Raw genomic sequence first — 22,235 nt, forward strand, 5'->3', positions numbered from 1 at the left:
TCTGGATTCATGTTCATATTCAAATCAATCTAACTCCAGATCTCTGACACAAAACGCTGGAGTTGTTAATTCTCAATGTGAGAAAAAGAAAGTGTACCTTTCCAAGTCATTCCCATCAACCCACTTCAGATTTGCTAAATGCTTGGGTCTCAAAGCTCAGCCAGCGAGCAAGGAATGGAATCTGCCCATGCGCAGAGCTTCGACGCACAGTTTCCCCGCCCTTTCCAGGCTCCGCGGGAAGTGGTTCTTCCCGCGAGCCTCCAGCGCCAAGGCCGGCGGAACAGAGTTTCAGCGCCGCGGTTTCCGGCTCGGAAGTGACTGCTGAGGCGCTGGCGGGCCAGCAACATGGCGCGGTGGGGGAATAAGGTAGAAGGAGCAATAGGTTTGGGCCTTTCCTGTGCTGAGGGTCTGGAAAAGGTGGTTCGGAGGCAGGAATCACTGGATCCAGGCGGTTCTAAGGAGCGAGGAGGGGAGATGGTGGTGGTGGGCTGGGTCAGGAGGGCCTGGTCGCAGGATGCGCGGAGAAAGACTGGGGATTTGGAGTCTTAAGATGGGAATTTGAGCCTCGCCCGCTCCCCACCCCCACCGCTTTCTCCCCACCGGTCCTTATCCTGCCTCCCATCCCACGCCTTCTCTCAGCAGCACTATCGCAGCCTACCCCAGACTCTTCCATTACTTCGGAGCCTGAGTTAAAAAAAAAATCTGTGAAAGGGAGTACCCCTCCTGGCTCAGTGATTAACGAATCTGACTAGGAACTATAAGGTTTCGGGTTTGATCCCTGGCCTTGCTCAGCGGGTTAAGGATCTGGCCTTGCGGTGAGCTGTGGTGTAAGTCGCAGACCGCTGGGATCCTGCGTTGCTGTGGCTCTGGCGTAGGCTGGCAGCTACAGCTCAGATTAGACCCCTAGCCTGGGAACCTCCATAAAACTTCAGAAAAGGGAGTGTAAGTAGAATAAATGGAAATATAAAACTATAGCTTTACCTCTATAATAGTCTAATATTTCCACCTCTCTAATAATCTAATATTTCCATATTTATTCAAAGCTTATTCTGGTGAGTCACTGATCTAAATGCATTATTCCTGTCTCATTTAATCGTCACAACAAACCCATGAGCTGAAGATTTATATCCCCAGTTTACATGGGAGAAATGCGAAGCTTAAAGAAAGAAAGGTGATTAGCCCAAGATCACCCAGTCCACAAGTGGTAGAATGTGATTTGAATACAGGCTTTCTCTACTTTTAGAGCCCTGGAATTCAAAAGACTCTCTTTTGTTAGGAATGAAGGTATAATCCTCAGTGTCCCAGATTAATAACTTTATGAATTTTAGAAGTTTTTTCAATGTAGGCAGAGAAGGGTAGTTCTCTGAAGGGTCTCTAGAGGGAGGTGTGTTCCAGGGAGTTGTTAAATCATCCATCCATCCAAAAAGTAGGCCTTTAACTAGGCATCCTACAAATGAACACGGTAGGAGTTTGAGCAGCTGACTCCTCGTCCCCTCATAGGGAAATACTGGTTAAAATGATTGCAAAAATATGCCACTCACCTCCTTTGTACCTCTTTCAGCTGCTGAAAACTTTCAGCTCTAATGAAGCAGCTGTTTATAGCAGGTAGACTTGCAGCAAAATTCCAATGGCTTGTAATTCTTCAGTGTATAAATGGAGAGTTGCGGTGCTGCCCCATTTCTTTTTCCTGGTTTTCTACTGCTGCCAGAAAGGAACTTGAGGTATTGCATGAGGTGTTCTTCTGCTTTCAGATAAGAGGTTCCATACTGTGAAAACCTTTGGTGCCATTTTTTTTTTTTTTTGGATACCTGATTATTCTCAGCAAAAGACCTTTAGGCCTCCGATTTAGAGTTTTCTGGCTTAAAAGTAGCTTTTATGAACATAAATAAATGCAGCACCATATTTGGGGACTCTAAAGATTTTTATGCTCAGCCTTGAAATGAGTTTGTAAATTTTATTGTTCTCAAAGGAATTTTGGAGTTTATTACTACTCTTTCTCCAGACATGCTCTTTATAATCTAGAAATATCTTCATATTAATGCATTATGTTTAATTCTTTGTAAACTAGGGAAAAACCTTGTCTTTCCATTTTTTTTTTCTTGCCCTGCTCAAGATGTAACCAAATTAGAAATCATTTATAACATCCCTAATAGAAGCTCATCCAGGTTTTTCAAACAATTCTAGGGTCAGGAGAGCACTGCTTCAGAAAACAGTAGTTCTTTCACTGACCACATCTAAGTATTATTTTTTTCTCCCTTATATGGAGTCAAATCAGTCTCCCTCTAACTTCCCTCTGTTAGAAGTTAGAGGGAGCTATTATCTCTCTTGCAGAGCTTTTGTTAACACAGCTGTCAACTATTTGAGTAAGACTCATGTTTCCATAAATCTTCTCATTTGGCTCATTTTTTCCACCTATTCCTCACTTCATATGTTCTCCAGATTCTTCCCTAGTCTACTCGTTTCGTGTTCAGTTGTAATTAGTCTTTCTCATAGGATGTGATTATCGGAACTGCTCACAGTTCGTCAAATGTGGTGTGATCAGTACAAAGCACAGGTGAGGCTGTCAGTGTCAAAGAAGGTAACTCTGGAAAAGACCTTAGATCTTATCCAGTCCAATAACTGCTTCCCACCTCCATGAATTAACAGTGAGGTTAAGTGACATACCCATGGACTTAGCTACATGGTTATAAAGATGGGACTAGATCCCAGGTCTACAGATTGTAAATCTAGTCTTTTTTCACCATAAAACCTTTCTTTTCCTTCCTTAAATTCACTATACCACTGGTAGAACCTAAAATATTTTGGAGGATGGAATGGGGTAGATGTGGGAAAATGTGGTACTGTAGCCATGTCATACTGTGTCATACCGATGACATTTTATAATCCACCCTGAAATTGTGAGTTGCTGGTTTGTTCAGGTCTCTTCCAGCTCATTTTCAGTTAAACTTTGGATGCCAGATAAAGAACTCTACATGGATCCCTATTTCTTTTAGTTTGCCCTATTTCTTTGGTCCCCTACATACACGATTGCTAGCTAACGACAAAAGCTAGTGTTTGGTTTCCTCTGCCAAAAATTCCCCTTCTTCACGTGACTGACTCCTAATCATTCTTTAAGGTTCACCCAAGGACCATATCCTGGAAAAGGAAGCCTTTTCTGCCTTTTTACCCATCCTCTATCCTTTCCGCTGGTCTTGGTAGATGCCCCTCCTGTGTGGTCTTAGTGCCCACTGCATATCACTATCATAGAATATTGTGCTGGTATTATTTACATGTCTGTGTCCCCTCCTAGATTAGACTTAGTGTTTTAGTCTACATTTTAGATCCCTGGTTCACAAAGTGATTTCATGTTGTTGGGATGTATTATTTTATTCTACTTTATTTTTTCTGTCTTTTTGCCATTTCTTAGGCCGCTCCCGCGGCATATGGAGGTTCCCAGGCTAGAGGTTGAATCAGAGCTGTAGCTGCCGGCCTATGCCAGAGCCACAACAACACGAGATCCGAGCCACATCTGCAACCTACACCACAGCTCATGGCAATGCCGGATCCTTAACCCACTGAGCAAGGCCAGGGATCGAACCTGCAACCTCATGGTTCCTAGTCGGATTCTCTAACCACTGAGCCACAACGGGAACTCCGGGATGTATCATTTTATTTATTTATTTATTTATTTTTGTCTTTTTGTCTTTTTTGTTGTTGTTGTTGTTGTTGTTGTTGTTGCTATTTCTTGGGCCGCTCCCGCGGCATATGGAGGTTCCCAGGCTAGGGGTTGAATCGGAGCTGTAGCCACCGGCCTACGCCAGAGCCACAGCAACGCGGGATCCGAGCCGCGTCTGCAACCTACACCACAGCTCACGGCAACGCCGGATCCTTAACCCACTGAGCAAGCGCAGGGACCGAACCCGCAACCTCATGGTTCCTAGTCGGATTCGTTAACCACTGCGCCACGACGGGAACTCCAAGGGATGTATCATTTTAGAAGATACAGATTGTGGCAGTCCCTACTGACTGCTGCAAAAATACTGTATAACAAACTACATCTCAGATCACTGCTTACAAAAAAAGCATATGTTCTCATGCTGTAGGTCTGCAGATCAACTGCGTTTGGCCTGATGTATTTTGGGCTCAGCTGGGCTGGACTAAGCTCTAGCTTGCTGGTTGTTTTCAGATCTGCTGTCCATGGGTTTATCCTCAGGCTCAGGCCAGGGAGCAGCAGCTACCTGGAGCATGCTCCTATCCTGGGAGATCCTTTCTAGCTTTCAGGAACTATCAGGACTATTTAAAGTTTCTCTGCAGTGAAAATATGTATGCCTTACCTGCTCTAAGTAGAACACCTCCCCTCCCTTTGTCATGCATCAGCTGAATATTATGGGCGAAATAAACAAAGGACATCTCTTTTGTTTCTTTTTGTTATTAATAACCATTAATAACATTTTCTCACACACTCTTTGGGGCTTTGTTTCTAGGCAGCTGTAGTGCTGTGTGTGGATGTGGGCTTTGCCATGAGTAACTCCTTTCCTGGTGAAGAATCCCCATTTGAACTAGCAAAGAAGGTGATAACCATGTTTGTGCAGCGACAGGTAAGTTTCAGATTGATCTTGAGCTTGTAACTTTTGGTATAACTGCTTGTTACCTTCAGTTAGTGATGTAAGATGCCATCTTCCTTATAGTGTCTACCCTCCGTGTTTTGGGGAATCTGAGGAGTTACTCTTTTGTATACTCATTTGCAAGTCTAACAACTGCTAGAGCCTTATGTCTTTTTCTTTTTTCATTTTGGTTCCTCCACTGGCTGTTACTGATTTCATCAGAAACAAGAAGCAATGTAAAATAATGTTTAAATGTATGATCTCTAGAGCCAGATGGCCTGGGTTTGAATCCTTGCTCTGCCATGTCACTTACTAACCTTGTGATCTTGAGTAAGTCTTTTAACTACTTTGTGCTTATTCCAATTACCTTTTGCTTGTTATAAACCATCCCAAACCTAACGTCTTACGTGACATTAAAAAAATCCTCTCTCGGAGTTCCCGTCGTGGCTCAGTGGTTAACGAATTCGATTAGGAACCATGAGGTTGAGGGTTCAATCCCTGGCCTTGCTCAATGGGTTGGGGATCCTGCGTTGCCATGAGCTGTGGTGTAGGTCGCAGACGCAGCTCGGATCCCGTGTTTCTATGGCTGTGGTATAGGCCGATTAGACCCCTAGCCTGGGAACCTCCATATGCTGAGGGTGCGCCCTAGAAAAGGCAAAAAGACAAAAAACAAAAAAATCCTCTCTCGTGGTTCTGTGAGATGACTGGGTGGCTCATTTGGGTGTTTCCCTTTGAGGCCTCTTGTGCAGGTACACTCATGGTGGCTGGAGTTGTGTCATCTGAAGGCTCAGTGGGGCTCTACGTCTACTCCTTTGGCTGGTAGTTTCACCTTAAGTGGCTTGGCTCAGTTGGTGCTGTCCACCAGAACTCTAACATGAGGCCTCCCTATGTAACTTGGGATTCTCACAGTGTAGAAGTTGATTCTAAGAAAGTGTGTCTCAAGACTGGATATTCTAAAACAATGTGGCTTTTTGTGACCTAGCTTTAGAAATCCCAGAAAGTTATTTCCACTGCCTTCTATTAGTCAAGTCACTAAGCTAATTCACATGCAGTGGGTGGAGAAGGGCAGGAATTAGGCTTCCCTGTTGTTTTAAGGAATAGCTTCCAAATACAGGGGGGAAAAGGAGTAGATTGTGGCCCTCTTGGAGACTCTGCCACAGTGCCTCAGTGTCCCATGTGTCAAATGGGGGAAATAATAATACCTCTTGTGTAGATAAAGTGCTTAGAACAGTACATGATGTATTGTAAACATGATATGTTTTTATTATCATTAATTTCTGCCCTTTCTACCTGGCCTACTACTTGTGCTCAGTCCATGAAGTTCTGCTTCATTCCCTGAGTACTGCTGCTCCTCTGGACGCCTGTGCTGCTGCTTCTGGGTGTTGCCTTTTCCACTGGACACTATGCCTCCTACCTGTCATCCTAGATTTACAAATTCTAATAACTTGGAGTTCTTAATGCCTCAAAGAAGATGAAAATGCTTCTAAATACCATTCTCGGTTATAGTAATTTGTGTTGGTTGTGTTCAAGCAGTGCTGCTGTGCCCCAGTATAGTATATATTTAAAAAACAAACAAACAACACCAGCCAGTGCTTTCTGTTTTTATTTTTGGGTCCGCCCCTTGCATAGGAGTCTGAGTGCATTCAGAAGGCTGGGAGACAAAACCTGGTGCCATTCCCATGCTGCACTCAAATTTCCTCCACTGTCCAGACTGAGGTTTTGTTGTTGAGCAAGATGATCTTGCCTCAAGATGAATTCTTGTCCAGGAGGCAGATGGAATTCTAGCTGGCCTAGCCCACGGCGTGCCGGAAATGTTTGAATCCCAGCAGCTGGGACCTTCCCTCCATGTATAACTGGCAGTTGTAGCTGGAGTTATTAACAGGCTGGGGAATTTAAAAGACCAAACAGATGAAGACCGACAGAATTCCATCCTCTTCTCATTGATGTAAAAGGAACAGGAGTGCCTTTGGTGTCACATACTATTTTTTGTTTTTATATTACACTGTGAAGTGTTTCCAAAAACGGGAAATACAGGGAATAATATAATGGAAAGCTATTTTCCTATTATCTAGCCCTATACAGGCCAAGAGTTTTACCATATTTGTTTTCTTTTTTTTTCTTAAAAAATAAAATGTTGCAGATTAATTTGAAGCCCTTGAGTATCCCTTCCCACCCTTTTCTTTATTTCTTCCTCTCCTTTGCTCAGAATTTTCATAGTTACTACCAGGCATATTTTATATTTGGATCTAAGTGTATTTATAAATAATATTTAGTATTGTATGAAGCTCTTCAAAGTGTATGTAATAGTATTATGCGATACATATAATTCCACAACTTATTTTTTCTTGCCCTTATGTTTTTGAGATTTATTCATGTTGGTAAACACTGAAAGAAATTTATTTCTTTTTACTAGGGTGTCATATTCTGTTGTATAAATATTTTGCAGTGTGTTTTTGCATTCTTCAGTTAATGGATAGTTGCCAGTTTTGCCTTGCTATAAATGGTGCTGAAGTGAATTTGAACTTTCTTGTCTGTTGTCTCCTTGCATACATGTGTAAGAATTTCTTTACATTATATATACACCTGTAAGTAATTGCTGGTATGTAGAATATGGATAAATATGAATCAGCAAATGTTTTTGATCTCTGGAAAATTTAAACCTTGGGTAGTCATCCCAGAAAGACAGACTAAAATCTTTTCAAGTTGTCCATAATTAGTTTTCACTGGGGGTTTGAGTCTGATTTGGGTGTAAATTGTTAGGAGCACTTACTGCTCTCCCACTCCTCCACCACAAATTGTGCTGAAATGAAGGATAGGACCTATAGTCAGTGAAAAAATCTTCTTAGAACCTAGGAATTGTCACTGTCCATGAGTCCCTTGGGCTGCTTAGCCCGGTATTCTGTTGTTGACTGTGGCCACAGGGACCTGCCATAGGCAGGTATGGTTGTCTTGCTCCCTGAAGGTTAGCTGTCTAATGGTTTCCAGGTGGTAGTGTATGATCTTCACCCTTCCAATGTACTTCTCTAGGTGTTTGCTGAGAGCAAGGATGAAATTGCATTAGTCCTTTTTGGTACAGACGGCACTGAGAATGCCCTCGCTGGTAAGGATCAGTATCAGAACATCACAGTGCATAGACACCTGAAGCTACCAGACTTTGACTTGCTGGAGGACATTGAAAGCAAAATCCAACCAGGTTCTCAACAAGCTGATTGTATCCTTTTTCAGCCAGAGAAGACTCTTAAGAAATTTCCTTTAGTCTGGGAAACAGTAATGTGGTTTGGTGAGGCTCTCTAAGAGTCCCAGATGTGACTATATGGGCATTTTTTTGCTCTGAGGACATGGGGGCAATGTGTGTTAGGATTTAATGGGAGATTAATTTGGTTGGGTTGGGTGCCCCTTCTCTGCACTAGTGACATTGTAAGGCTGGGATGTATTAGAAGGGGAAGTTACCAGCAGGTATGTGTGTTTATTGACTTTGTGCAGAGGGTTTGGTGGTGGTGGTGGTTAGAAACATTTGGACATAGAGAAGATATTTTTAGAAGAGTGTAGCATTAGAATTCTCCTAGCCTTCCTGGGTGGAAGATTTTTTTCTGTCCAAAATCAGACTAATATGCAAACTTCGAGACTTCTAATTTCTTCCAAAGATGGACTGACTTTAAAGGGTTACCCTTATTTTTCTAAACTGTGGTGCCATCCCTGATCACTGAGAGGTGCTGCTGTGCTGTGCTGCTGTGCTGCAAGTGACTTATAGATGCTGCATTTTGGCTGACTTCATGTTTAAGGATGGACTGAAATAGCAAAACATGGATTTTAGATACTATAAAATGGCACTATAGTTTTTTTTTAAATTAGCCATGTTGAACATCTTTTCATGTGCTCTTTGGCCATCTGTCTGTCTTATTTGGAGAAATGTCTGTTTATTTATTTTAAAAATGATTTTTATTTTTTCCATTATATTCAGTTTATAGTGTTCTGTCAATTTTCTGCTATACAGCAAAGTGACCCAGTCAGTCACACATACATATATACATTCTTTTTCTCACATTATGCTCCATCATTCTCCATCATAAGTGACTAGATGTAATTCCCAGTGCTATATATACACAGGATCTCATTGCTTATCCATTCCAAAGGCAATAGTTTGCATCTATTGACATAATCTTTGGTTAAGTGAGTGGAATGTGTACCTTTTGGTTTATTTTATTTTTCCTAGTTGTATGTTCCAGGATGTGTACTTTGATATTATACCATATTTATTTGTGAAATGAAGTTTGGAAGAAAGGTACTTGGGCAAGTACTATTAAATCATCATGCACTTAGCCCAGTGCCCACAGTGGATTTCACTGGAAAAAAAGTTGCATGTTCTTGGGAGAAAAGGACTGTTTGCTGTTATCTTCTGCCTTAACCAGCTGAGTCCTGGATGCCCTCATCGTGTGCATGGATTTGATTCAACAAGAAACTATGTAAGTGTCTTAGCTGAAGAGAGTTGGAAATGAGCCTTTCTGCAAAAATTGTATGGATTGATGTATTCAGTGTGCTGTGTGACTCATTGTCCTTCAAGCTGCATGTTTGTGTGGCTGAGGGAACACATTTGATAGAATTCAACCTTTCTTCTTAAAAAGTTTAAAAAGAGGAAGGGCTATACTTCGTGGAATTTCTCTGGGAAAATGAAATGTTTGGCTTTTTTTTTCATGTTACTTCCTATTTGACTTAAGCTAATTACCAGGAATTTTTAAAAATACTAAGTGGTATCATCCATATGTTATTGAAATTAGAAGCATGTAACTCTGGCCAGCTTCCTAATTTATTATTTAATTACTGTGCCTTTAAAATATCTTTCTTTGAATTCACACATACACACATCCCTTGACTATTAGGAATAGCATTCATACTAAAATGTCAAGCCAAAATTTGTATTACCATTTCTCAGTCTCTGTACATCATCTGCAAAATCCTGCCACTAGCCGGAATGGAATCAGACGAGGGTGCCTAGAGTATGAAGCCTTGCACAGTTGTAATTATAGTGCCCTGGAGAGTTCCTTGCTTGTATTCTGTCTCTGTGGAAGCTGGAATGAGATTTTTTTTTTTTTGCGTTCTAGGGCTGCACTGGCATATGGAAATACCCAGGCTAGGGTGAATTGGAGCTATAGCTGCAGGCTATAGCCACAGCCACAGCAATGTGGGATCCTAGCCGAGTCTGTTACCTATATCACAGCTCACGGTGACTCTGGATCCTTAGCCCACTGAGCAAGGCCAGGAATCAAACCGCATCCTCATGGATACTAGTTGGATTTGTTTCCTCTGCTCCACAATGGGTTTTTCTTAAATCATAACGACCACACCATTAACTGAAGTTAGAGTTAGGAAATCAGAGCCATAATATTTCCATAATGCTCAGAAATCTTGCTTTAGATGGGAAAAGTATGAGTGACAACTGGGTTGATTAAGTGTTAACTTGGCTGAGCGTCAATAGAACATAATGACATTTGTGAACTGGAGCTTGAGTTATTCCTTACCTTTTCTGCTCAGCCACCAAGGACATTTGCATTTGTAGGAACTAATTCAGGAGGATGATTTCTTAGCATGATAATTCTCTCTTCTAGAGGAAAGAAGTTTGAGAAGAGGCATATTGAAGTGTTCACTGACCTCAGCAGCCCATTCAGCAAAGATCAGCTGGACATTATCATTCATAACTTGAAGAAATCTGGCATCTCGCTGCAATTCTTGTAAGACCGTAAGAATAAGATTTGTGGACAAATCATGTGCTCTCATAATGCGGTGAGCGGGTCCCCGTCCCAGAGCCCTTGGTTCCCAGCAGTCCTCTCAGCTCTTGAGTCAGAATCTGACCTCTGCCAACATTCACTGGTTACTGTCTGTTCCAGGAACTCCTTTGGGTTTTAATGATAACGGGATGAAAGTCACAGTGAAACACAGGAATTTAGCTCAGCAGCAGATCCCAGATCCTTTGTACTGTTCTTAGACTTAAAGAATTGAGGAATTAATTAGGGGAATTTTTTCCTTAAACAGTGTAGGGAACTACCTTAAAGAGAGTAGATTTTTTTTTTTTTGCCTTTTTGTCTTTTTTAGGGCCATGCTCGCGGCATATGGAAGTTCCCAGGCTAGGGGTCAAATTGGAGCTGTAGCTGCTGGCCTACACCATAGCTCATGGCAGTGCTGGATCCTTAACCCACCAAGTGAGGCCAGGGATCGAACATGCGTCCTCATGGATACTAGTTGAGTTCATTAACCACTGAGCCAGGACAGGAATTCTGTCAGTAGATGTTTTTAGGATAGAGAGGAATCTCAACTTGTGGGTCATTTTAACCCTTTTTCAGGTCTAGAGGATACACAGACATAAATAAAATGTAATTTTCTTATGTAAATTTACAGATGAAGTGTACACATTTAGGAGGAAGATGTATTTCACAATTTGCTGGGGAGAGAGTTCCTTTCCCGCAATAACTTGAATTTCCCCTCCAGGCATTTACTTTCTGTGGCTTACATCCCCAGCACTACATTGTCTTCACTACCTTAGTCCTTCCTGCTTCGTCTGAAACCTGTTTTTTTCTTGTCCTATTTTTGGTAAGAGCAGAGTGATAGTATAGTGTTGAATTGGTATTCTTCTGGGGACACTCATTTTTCAGATGGAGAGCTCTACCAAGAAGCCTCCAGCTCTGAGTGGTAAGCCCTCAGCTTCTTTAAAATGCCTTCCACAGGGAATTAAGAACCTCTCTTGCATGTATGTACCTCTTAAGCCTGCTGAGGGGCATTCCTTTCTGCAGACCTGTGGAAAAATAGTTCAGAATAATCCATTAAACTGATACTTGTTAAGATGGTACTTCAGAGAAATTAAGTGCTTTTTAAGTGACTCTTCTCTTCTTATCATTTGAGGTTTTCTCAGCACTCCAGAAGCCCAGTTTGGCTTCTGTTCCCTCTTCACAATCTGGGATGCCTTTACATGGGTGAAGCATTCTGTGCTTCTGTCAGTGTCACTGGAAAGGGCTGCTTTTGTGTGTGTGAGCAATACCGTAGAGAGGGCTGAAGAGGGAACATAGCCTTCTCTTCCACTTACTTGTTATTTGGCTGGTTATGGTTTTTTCCTTGGGTCCTTTGCTATAAACCTCTAACATACAAAGTAGAATTTTTGGTTTTATTGTCTGATGAATCCCGTGTATAACTGATTATTATTGTTGGACTGAAAAATACCAGTAGACTGAAGAAGCACTGTTCTAAGCGGGCTTGTTCCTTGGACCTAGTTTTTAGTTTCTTCTACTAACTACTAAGAAAATTTATTTATGGTTTAATGCAGGGTAGAAAGAACTGTTATTGTAACTTCTTTTTCCAGGAAACTTCCTGACCCTTCAGTATCATGTTATCCATCCTTTCTTTGTGGTTGATGCTATGGAAGCAGCAATAGCCTGATGCAAACTCAGTGTACCATATCTTGTTCCTTGGAAGCTCTTGTGCATGTAACACAGAACACGCACATCTGTCGTGCTAAGAATATGTAGGAAAGAATGTAAACAGGAAGCTCTGTCTTTGTTTTTTGTGTTTTATTTTATTTTTTTGTCTTTTTAGGGCCACATATGTGGCATATTGAGGTTCCCAGGCCAGGGGTCGAATCGGAGCTGTAGCCACTGGCCTGCATCACAGCCACAGCCATGCCAGATCCAAGCCATATCTGTGACCTACACCACAGCTCACAGCAAGGCCAGATCCTTAACCCATTGAGCGAGGCTAGGGATCGAACCTGCATCCTCATGGATACTAGTCAGATTCGTTTTCCACTGAGCCACGACGGAAACTCCAGGAAGCTCTGTTTTAACGATAGCAGATAAAATGATGACATTGGAATGAACAACAGTAATGCTTGGGTTCCAGGAACAAAGTAAGGTGATATGACTCTTTGCTCCACCACTTACTAGCTTTGTAGCTTTGGCCAGATTATTTCATCTCTGTAGCTTAGTTTCTTTTTAGAAAATGGAGATAGAAATCTCTCTCTACCTACTGTGTCAGGATGCATTGAGATTGTTTACATGACAGAATTTATGGAGTGCCGTATAGTGTGTTATCAACAAATGTGTTTAGTTGGCTTACTTTTCGATTTGCATTTTGATTATTGAATATTCCCATGACTGGTAATCCCAGGGTAGTTTTAGCTTCGTTTCAGTCAAATGACTAGAGTGAAACACCAGAACAAAATTGATTTTACTTATTTTTGGCAATTAACTGATATGTGTATAGGAATTCTCTTCTAAAATAATAATAACAACATTATTTGGGTTTTGAGAATTTTACATACATACTGATATTTTGAGAGCTCATTAATGGGCATTTATTTATTTATTTTTGTCTGCCTAGAATATCATCACTGAGACTTTTTTGAGGAAACCTCATGGCTTGGATGAGAGTGGACATCTTCTAGATAGATCTGGCCCCCACTGATTCCTGGGTTTTTGAATCGGAGAATAGAGGGTTAAACCCTCAGTTCCTCTTTGGTAGTGGGGTTGGGCCCTATGAGCTTGAGTGTGTTCAGAAGCAATGTGGAGGAGCAGTCTGAGAGAGCAAAGCTGACATAAAGGCAGACAAAGATGAAATATGGGTGTAGAAAGTGAGAGGCCACATAATCTTTGTGGCCTTTAAAACTGGGTCGTGTCATCCTAAGGCCATGTGCAACCCTGCCCTTTCAGTTATTTGGTTATGTAAGTCAATACATTTCTCCCATAAAAGCCAAATCAAAGGAGGCTTCAGTCACTTGAAAATGATAGAATATTGAATAAGGTAGATAGGTGCCATTTGACAGTTGAGAAATGTAAAGCTCAGAGATGTTGACTGACATGGCCATTTCCTCACAGAGTGACAGTCAAAGGATTAGAATCCAGCTTATGATTTGGCTTCAGAGCTTGTCTTAACCTGCTGCTGATCTTTCCCTGATAGTTTGCCTTTCCCAATTGGCAAGCAAGATGGAACTGGGGACAGAAGAGACAGCAGCTTGCGCCCAGACCACCATGGACCCTCCTTTCCTCTGAAAGGAATTACTGAGCAGCAAAAAGAAGGTATTCAGATGGTGAAAAAGGTGATGATGTCTCTAGAAGGTGAAGATGGGCTGGATGAAATATATTCCTTTAGGTAAGAAGTGAAACATTATTTACAACTTCAATTTTAAGCATAGTAATTTCTTTTGTTATCAGAGGGTTCCATAATGTTTTTCCTTTTCTGTCTCTCTTGAATTGGCAGTATTCTTTAATATCCCAGTTTTTATTGAAGAAATGGTACACCAGTTTCTAGTCCTCCTTTTAGATACCATGAAAAATTTAACAAGTCAAATTATGAAAGATGAGGTGGTAGATTTCTTCTTGATGCCAAGCTTGGGGCATGTTTTTTGAACCCTTCCTTTTCATACACCTAAAAATATATTCTTTACTTGTTTATTTTTTTTTTTGCTTTTTGGGGCCACACCTGTGGCATATGGAGGTTTCCGGTCTAGGGGTCGAATCACAGTTGCAACTGCCAGTCTATGCCACAGCCACAGCAATGAGGGATCCGAACCACATCTGTGATCTACACCATAGCTCATGGCAATAAATGCCAGATCCTTAACCCACTGAGCAAGGCTGTGAATCAAACCCACATCCTCATGGATACTGCTCAGGTTTGTTATCGCTGAGCCACGATGGGAACTCCTAAAAATATATTCTTAATTATAAAAAGTGATGTCAGATCTAAGAAAATACTCAATATACTCTTATCCTTTGATTTAGGTTTTAGGAGGCAGTATAATATAATATAGTGCTTTTTATTTGGTCACAAAGTAGTTTGGTCAGGCAAACAAACAAAAAACCCTCAAAAGACTCAAAATGTAAAGAATTTATAATCTGCTTATTTTATGTGGGCTTTACAAAGGGAAAATTATGTAAGAAATGTGGAATTCCTGAAGTACTGTATAACAATAAAACAAACAGCTTTTTTGAACCATTCAGTTAAAGACAGTGGGAGAAACTGTCCCTTTATCCACGTTATTCTTTTTTTTTTTTTTTTTCCCCTTTTTAGGGCTGCCCCCACAGCATATGGAGGTTCCCAGGCTAGGGGTCCAATCAGAGCTACAGCTGCTGGCCTACACCACAGCCATAGCAATGTGGGATCCGAGCTGTCTGCTACCTACATCATAGCTCATGGCAACGCCAGATCCCTAATCCCTTGAGCAAGGCCAGGGACCAAACCCGAAACCTCATGGTTCCTAGTTGGATTCGTTTCTGCTGCGCCATGACAGAAACTCCCTATCCATGTTATTCTTGTTTGGAATCGGATATACGCTTATTTGGAGCAAAGAACTTGAGAGGGGTCCATAACACCTAGAACAGTATGTTATGTGAGAGGCCGGATCAGGTAAAAGTGGCAATAGAATACCAAACAATATGGCTTGTGGAGTTTCAAATTCTCAGGGATAATACCACTTAATGTTAAAGAATTAATTCCAGTTTATCAATAAATACACAAAATACAGACCTTTTAAGCAAAGTTTGGTTTTTTTTTTGAGGGGGTGTACACCTGTGGCATGCAGAAGTTCCCAGACCAGGTATCAAACTTGTATCACTGCAGTAACCAGAGCTGCTACAGTGACAACACTGAATCCTTAACCCACTGATCCACAAGGGAACTCCTTAAGCAGAATTCTTAATTGAAGTAAATAAAGCTTCAATTGAAGTAATAGTTCAACCATTAAGATTTTTTGGAGTAGCTGCAATATATATCTACTTTAATTTTTCTTCTCAGTCACAATTTTTAAATATTTCTGGTGAGCTATAATTGACTATAATGCTCTTGATTCTTTAAACATAGATAATACTTTTGAAAAGTTGTAGATAAATGGGAATTTTGGATTGAATTTCAATTTCCCAAGGTATTGTTAAAGGAACCAGTGCAGAAACCTGTAAGGTGACATTTCTTGTAGAATGTGTCCTTATTGCAATACCTGCAAATAAATGTCCCAAGTTATTCTTTCAGATTTGGACATGGCTTGCTCTAATGTGGGAATATATGTCTTAAGCTAACTTGTTCACCATGATATCATAAAGAATTATAGGCCAGTAAAATCACTGTTAAAAAACTTATTTTTCTATAATATAGTCAGGAGGGAAAGTACTATGTATTGTCCTAGCAATTCGAAGCTACTTTGATTTTAGGTCTGCCATGAAGGTATGGACCAGAACTTTGCCCTCCAGTGTAGTACCCATTAACCATACGCAGCTATTTAAATTTAAATTTGGACTTCCCGTTGTGTCTCAGTGGATTAAGAACCTGGTGTAGTGTCTGTGAAGATGTGGATTTGATCCCTAGCCTCTCTCAGTGGGTTAAGGATCTGGCATTGCCGCAAGCTGTCATGTAGGCCAGCAGCTGTAGTTCTCATTCATCCCCTAGCCTGGGAACTTCCATATGTTGCAAGTGGGGCCCTAAAAAGAAAAAATAATAATAATAAAATTTAAATTAATTGGAGTTCCCGTTGTGGCACAGCAGAACTGAATCCGACTAGGAACCATGAGGTTGCAGGTTCGATCCCTGGCCTCGCTTATGGATTAAGGATCCCGCATTGCCATGAGCTGTGGTGTAGGTCACAGATGTGGCTCAGATCTGATGTTGCTGTGGCTCTGGCGTAGGCTGGCGGCAACATCTCTGATTAGACCCCTAGCCTGGGAACCTTCATGTGCCTCGGGTTCAGCCCTAAAAAGACAAAAGACAAAATAATAATAATAATTAAAATTTAAGATAATTAAAATTAAGTAAAATTTAAAATTTAGCCCCTCAGTCACACTAGCCGGACTTGAAGTGCTCACTAGCCTTCGAGTGACAGGTACAAGTGCAATCAGAAAGAGAACACTGCTGTCATTGCACAGAGTGTACAGGACAACACTGGACCAGACTTGTCCTTGTCTGGAAGATATTAGGGGAGTATGGCTTGACTTCTAGTTGGGGAGGTTCAAATCTACTGCAGAACTCATCCAGTTGTTCTCAGGTGTTACCTATAAGATGCTGATCTTTAGAACTTCCTTTGGAACAGAATCCAAACCTCTTGATGATTTTATATGTGATTCATACACAAACTAGCAGTGTCCCATGAGACACATGTGACCTGGTTTCGGACCCATCCCTTCCCCAGAGACTCCAAAGCCAAGGTGTACCATAAGCTTTGGGGCACCGTGTCTGGGAGAATATCTACTATTCACTGTGAATTATTTCTCAAAATTGGAGTCTCTTGAGGCCTTTGTGTCCACAACTCAGCGTCAGATAATCCTTAGGGAATATCACAAATTCCACCTATCTCTTGTAATTTTCTGTTATTTTGTTGTTGTTGTTGTTGTTGTGTTTGATTAGGGATCAGATGAAAATAGAATTGGTCTTCCCTCGTATTCAAAGGATGTAGTACTCCATGTTGTATTCGCTGCTTCTCAGCTCCCATTCCCTGCCCGGTTAGAAACCTAGAGTTAATTGCTTTTCTTTTAAGACTGAATATAGACTGTTATGTTCCTTTATGCCCTGGAGAGTCACTTTTCTTCATTGTATGTATATACCTATTATGTCTTTTAACTAAAGAATTATAGAGTTGTGAACAGTGACGTAATAGGACCGTGCCCACCCTTTGATATCCTAGAGCAGAGCTTTTAGTTCTCAGGTCCTTGGTTTTCAGGGAGTTGGTATGTGCAGACTCCTTTATGAATGTGCTTTTATGATAGCCTCACACTGTCCTTGGTCCTGAATGTTAAGAACAACTGGCTGAGTTGAAAGAGAAGATTGAATAAGGGAACATAGAGAGGTTCCTTTTCACTTGCCTTCCTCCTAGGCCAACTCATTTGTATTCTGGCTCTCTCCCCACTGGTGGTTGCCACAAATGTCCCTTGCCATCCCCTGTTGTTCCTCTCTTTATGATCAACAGCACCTCACTTCTCATTTGAGAAAACTAAATGCAACATCCAGCACAGGTTAACATTTTTAATTTGTTGCTTTCATCATGCATTTTCCTTTATTAAGTGAGAGTCTGAAACAACTGTGCGTCTTTAAGAAAATTGAGAAGCATTCCATGCCCTGGCCTTGTCAACTGACCATTGGCTCCAATTTGTCTATAAGGATTGTGGCTTACAAATCGGTAAGTGGTAGGTAATCATTTTTTTATAGAAATGTTACCAGGCAGACAAAAATGCTTATATAAGGAACTGACAATTCATGTGTGGGTTACTCAGAACCATAATTATTGCTTCTTTTAACTGCTCCCTGTTCATTTCATCTCTATTTAGTTTTTATGTAAAAGGCAGGCTAGGAGAGGAAGTTTTAAGAATTGTCTGTAATAGAAGTTGATTCCATACTCTTTCTCTCCATTGACAGTTGATGGTTAATCATGAGTTTCAGCCTTTCTCTCACACTCTTTTTTTTTTTTCCCACTGTACAGCAGGGGGGTCAGGTTATCCTTACATGTATACATTACAATTACATTTTTCCCCCAGCCTTTCTTCTGTTGCAACATGAGTATCTAGACAAAGGTCTCAATGCTATTCAGCAGGGTCTCCTTGTAAATCTATTCTAAGTTGTGTCTGATAAGCCCAAGCTCCCGATCCCTCCCACTCCCTCCCCCTCCCATCAGGCAGCCACAAGTCTCTTCTCCAAGTCCATGATTTTCTTTTCTAAGGAGATGTTCATTTGTGCTGGATATTAGATTCCAGTTATGAGTGATATCATATGGTATTTGTCTTTGTCTTTCTGGCTTATTTCACTCAGTATGAGAGTCTCTAGCTCCATCCATGTTGCTGCAAATGGCATTATGTCATTCTTTTTTATGGCTGAGTAGTATTCCATTGTGTATATATACCACATCTTCCAAATCCAATCCTCTGTCGATGGACATTTGGGTTGTTTCCATGTCTTGGCTATTGTGAATAGTGCTGCAATGAACATGTGGGTGCATGTGTCTCTTTTAAGTAGAGTTTTGTCCGGATAGATGCCCAAGTCACACTCTTTTTTAAAGAAAGAAAATGAAAAGCATTAAGTTGTGTCATTGTAGAATTCTAGCAGAAAGACAGATATACCCCAAAGTTCAGAGTTTTGAAAACTCTGTCATATCTAATTCAGTTATTAATGATCTGGTAGCAGTAGCATTTCTGAAATATCAAAAGATATTGACTTGTTAGTGTGAAATTGCCCTTTGTAATATATGTACATTTGTACTTCTCAAAATGAATTGCTCTTGGTAATTATTTGATGAAATTCCAATTTGAGTATGTCTCTGATCCATGCCTCTGCATGACCCTCCTCGCCTTTTTCCTTAAATATACAAAATAAACATATAAAAATTTTAAATATATAAAATGTTCAAAATATAAAAAAATGTCCTATATAGTCAGATTTTTTTGTTGTTTTTTGCTTAATGCCAAAACATGCCACATGCCTGAAAACCATGGGGACACTTCTTTATTTTGGGTTCCATCAAGGTTTAGCATAATGGGGATGAGAATAGAGTCTCCTTCCTTTCTTTTTTATAGTTTATTTTTTTCATTTTTTTTCCATTATTTCTACTGCTAGACTGCTTTCCCTTTCTTCTTTATTGGAAAACTATAGTAACAAAATGTAAGATTCGCTCTTACTAGACAGACTGAGGGTTTTGCATAAAAAGTGTTGGCATACCTACGGATATAAATATTTATTTATGGATTATCCTGGGGGGAAATAAAATGTAGAAGGAATTATAAAATAAACAGAAACTTCCATAGTAGGCAGGAGACCATAAAACAGGATAGCTAGATTAATTGTTTTGGGTTCTTTTCTGTAAAGGAGAGGAGATAGTAGGTGTTCATCTTTTGTCAATCAGAATCCTAGCTTTCCTTGTTTTCTCTTTATTTTTCTTTTGGAAATCAGATTCTACAGGAGAAAGTTAAACAATCTTGGACAGCTGTGGATGCAAGAACCCTAAAAAAGGAAGATATACGAAAAGAAACAGTTTATTGCTTGAATGATGATGATGAAACTGAAGTTCCAAAAGAGGATACTATTCAAGGTATTATGTCAATCAGAGTTTCACTTTTGTCTAGAAGATTTTCTTCTAGATGATATGAGGCGACTAGGTTTTGTATTACTATTTGTTTAGAGACGCACCTGTTTGAAGGATCATGAGACACTAGGTCCTTTAGTTAGGATGATTCTGAGGCAGGTGTACCCTTGGGCATTCCATCTCTCTGGGTTTTAAGTGTCTTAAGGGACAGGACTTAGTACTTGACTTTGTTTTAAAGTTTGAAACTTACTAGCTTGGAGAATGCTAATATTAATGTGACCATAGCAGATTTTGTGTTTATTTTATCTTTGACTTCCAGGGTGGTCATTTTTCTGGGTGCCAATTTCAGGTCTTATATCCTTCCAGATTGGCTCCCTTAAGGTAATTTAGGGGGTAAGAAAAATTCTTTCTGTTTGTTATATTGCTTTATGTTCAGTAGGATCTTTATAGCTGTACTTCATATATTTATCCCTGTTTGATCTATATAGTGTACCTAGATGGCATCTCTATCCAGAGGGCTTAGAAACTGGCTGAGAATGTCTGGATGTTCAAGAATTAAATGATAAGATACCAAATGATGGTTAAGTTAGAAATGTAATATCTCTCAGTCAACTCAGTACTGTAGTACAGCTGAGAACAGAAATTTTGGACTCAGACCTTAGGCTCCTTTGCTGGCTGGTCATTCAATCCTGGTACAATGACTGGCTCATAATAGAAAGAATAGCGTGATTAAGGGTAAAAGACCAGCAAAGTAGAGGGCCTTCTCAGTGATACTGAGTAGTTGGGTTGGTGTGTTGGGCATATGCAGATTCATACTCCAGGGTAGTATCTAAAATACAACCTGTATTTTCTCTTTTAATCTTCACAAAAACTGGTGAAGTAGGTACTCTTGTTTCCATTTTACAGTTAAGGGAATAGAGGCTGAATGTCTTTCCTTGACGTATGCAAGGTCATGTAGTTAGCAACTAGCAGAATTTTAACTTGGGGGCTGTCCTACTACAACGTCTGTGTTTGTACATACTGTTCTGAAGAAGGGCTTTGAATGATAGACTGAAGAGTTTATGCTTAATTTTGAAAGCAACATAGAGTTGTCTGTAGTTTTGAGGAGCAGAGCATCATTGGAGCTGTGTTTTAGGAAGATTAATAGGACATCTGGGTATGGAATGGATTAGAGGGAGAAGGGACTAGAGGGGAGGGTGCCAGTTCTTTTGGTTATAAGCAAAGAAAGTAGCTCTGGTTATTTTAGGCAAAAAGCAAATTTATTGGTGGATCAAAGGAGAAGGAAGAGTTCAACATTGTTTCGGGTCAAGAGCAGAGATGTACATCTTTTCTTTCTGACCTTTGTGTAGTTATCCATATACTTCCTTTGCCTGTCTGCTACTCTCTACCCCCTAATATATAGCATTCTCTTTCTTAGACAGAGGAACTAATATATGCAAACAAAGGCATATGGTTATATGTTGTAGTTTGTTCCATACTTTTTGCCATGAATAAAAGTTAGAGTTATTGATTTGCCCTTTAAATAGATGAACCAGAAAACATAAGTCAGTTTTCATTAGAATTTTCAGGTAACTGTTAAATGATTCAAGTTAGATGTCTGAAAAAACGTTTGGTGTAGATACCACTTTTTTTTTTTTTTGTCTTTTTAGGGCCGCATATGCAGCATATGGAGGTGCCCAGGATAGGGATCAAATTGGAGCTACAGCTGCTGGCCTACACTACAGCCACAGCAGCGCCAGATCTAAGCCAAATCTGCAGCCAACACCCACAGCTCATGGCAACGCCTGAGCCTTAACCCACTGAGCGAGTGCAGGGATCGAACCTGTGTTCTCATAGATGTTAGTCAGATTTGTTTCTGCTGAGCCATGAAGGGAACTCCTAGATACCACTTTTAATTATCTGCCATACATATCCCACTTAATTTTTTTGTTGAAGTTTGTTGAAATGTTCTTTCCATTAGCTTTTTTATTTTTTTTATTTATTTTTTTGTCTTTTTGCCTTTTTTTGAGCCTTTCCCATGGCATATGGGGGTTCCTAGGCTAGGGGTCTAATCAGAGCCATAGCCCTGGCCTACACCAGAGCCACAGCAACGCAGGATCCCAGCCATGTCTGTGACCCACACCACAGCTCACGGCAACACCAGATCCTTAACCCACTGAGCAAGGCCAGAGATTGAATCCGAATCCTCATGGTTCCTAGTCAGATTTGTTAACCACTGCACCACCATGGGAACTCCTCCATTAGCTTTTTTAAAAAGACATATGTGAAAATACTTCTTGATTAAATATATGGCCTCAGCAAAGAGAGAGGAACTAATAAACACTAGGTCATAGAATTTGCCCCCAGACACACATACTTCTTTGTTTCTTGGAGTGAAGATGTGTGTGCTTTTCCTTTCCATTTGCCCAAGGTCAGAATCCTTGGATTTTGATGATCCTTCTCCCCACTAAACATACAAGACTATACATTGAAAGGACCTGACCTTCCATAGAGCACAGGCCTTAGAACAGGGTTGGAGTTTTTGTTTTTGTTTTTGTTTTTGTTTTTTGTCTTTTTAAGGAGCTAAGAGCCTACATCTGTATGAATAATCTAAGTAATTAAAAGGAAAAAAAATAGATAAT

General features: G+C 40.5%; 1 protein-coding gene across 1 annotated transcript in view; it reads left to right on the forward strand.

Annotated features, from left to right (window-relative positions):
* The first annotated feature begins 223 nt into the window (after positions 1-223).
* XRCC5 (X-ray repair cross complementing 5) overlaps positions 224-22,235 on the forward strand; it is a 96,622-nt gene continuing 74,610 nt past the window's right edge. The window contains exons 1-8 of the mRNA XM_047773447.1: positions 224-366; positions 4,464-4,577; positions 7,611-7,794; positions 8,998-9,046; positions 10,187-10,309; positions 13,521-13,712; positions 17,607-17,721; positions 19,482-19,620. Coding sequence (XP_047629403.1) covers positions 346-366; positions 4,464-4,577; positions 7,611-7,794; positions 8,998-9,046; positions 10,187-10,309; positions 13,521-13,712; positions 17,607-17,721; positions 19,482-19,620 — 937 coding nt within the window. The 5' untranslated portion in view covers positions 224-345. The remainder of the gene's footprint in view (positions 367-4,463; positions 4,578-7,610; positions 7,795-8,997; positions 9,047-10,186; positions 10,310-13,520; positions 13,713-17,606; positions 17,722-19,481; positions 19,621-22,235) is intronic.

This window comes from Phacochoerus africanus, chromosome 3 (genome assembly GCF_016906955.1).
Source record: "Phacochoerus africanus isolate WHEZ1 chromosome 3, ROS_Pafr_v1, whole genome shotgun sequence".
In the NCBI taxonomy this organism is placed as follows: domain Eukaryota; kingdom Metazoa; phylum Chordata; class Mammalia; order Artiodactyla; family Suidae; genus Phacochoerus; species Phacochoerus africanus.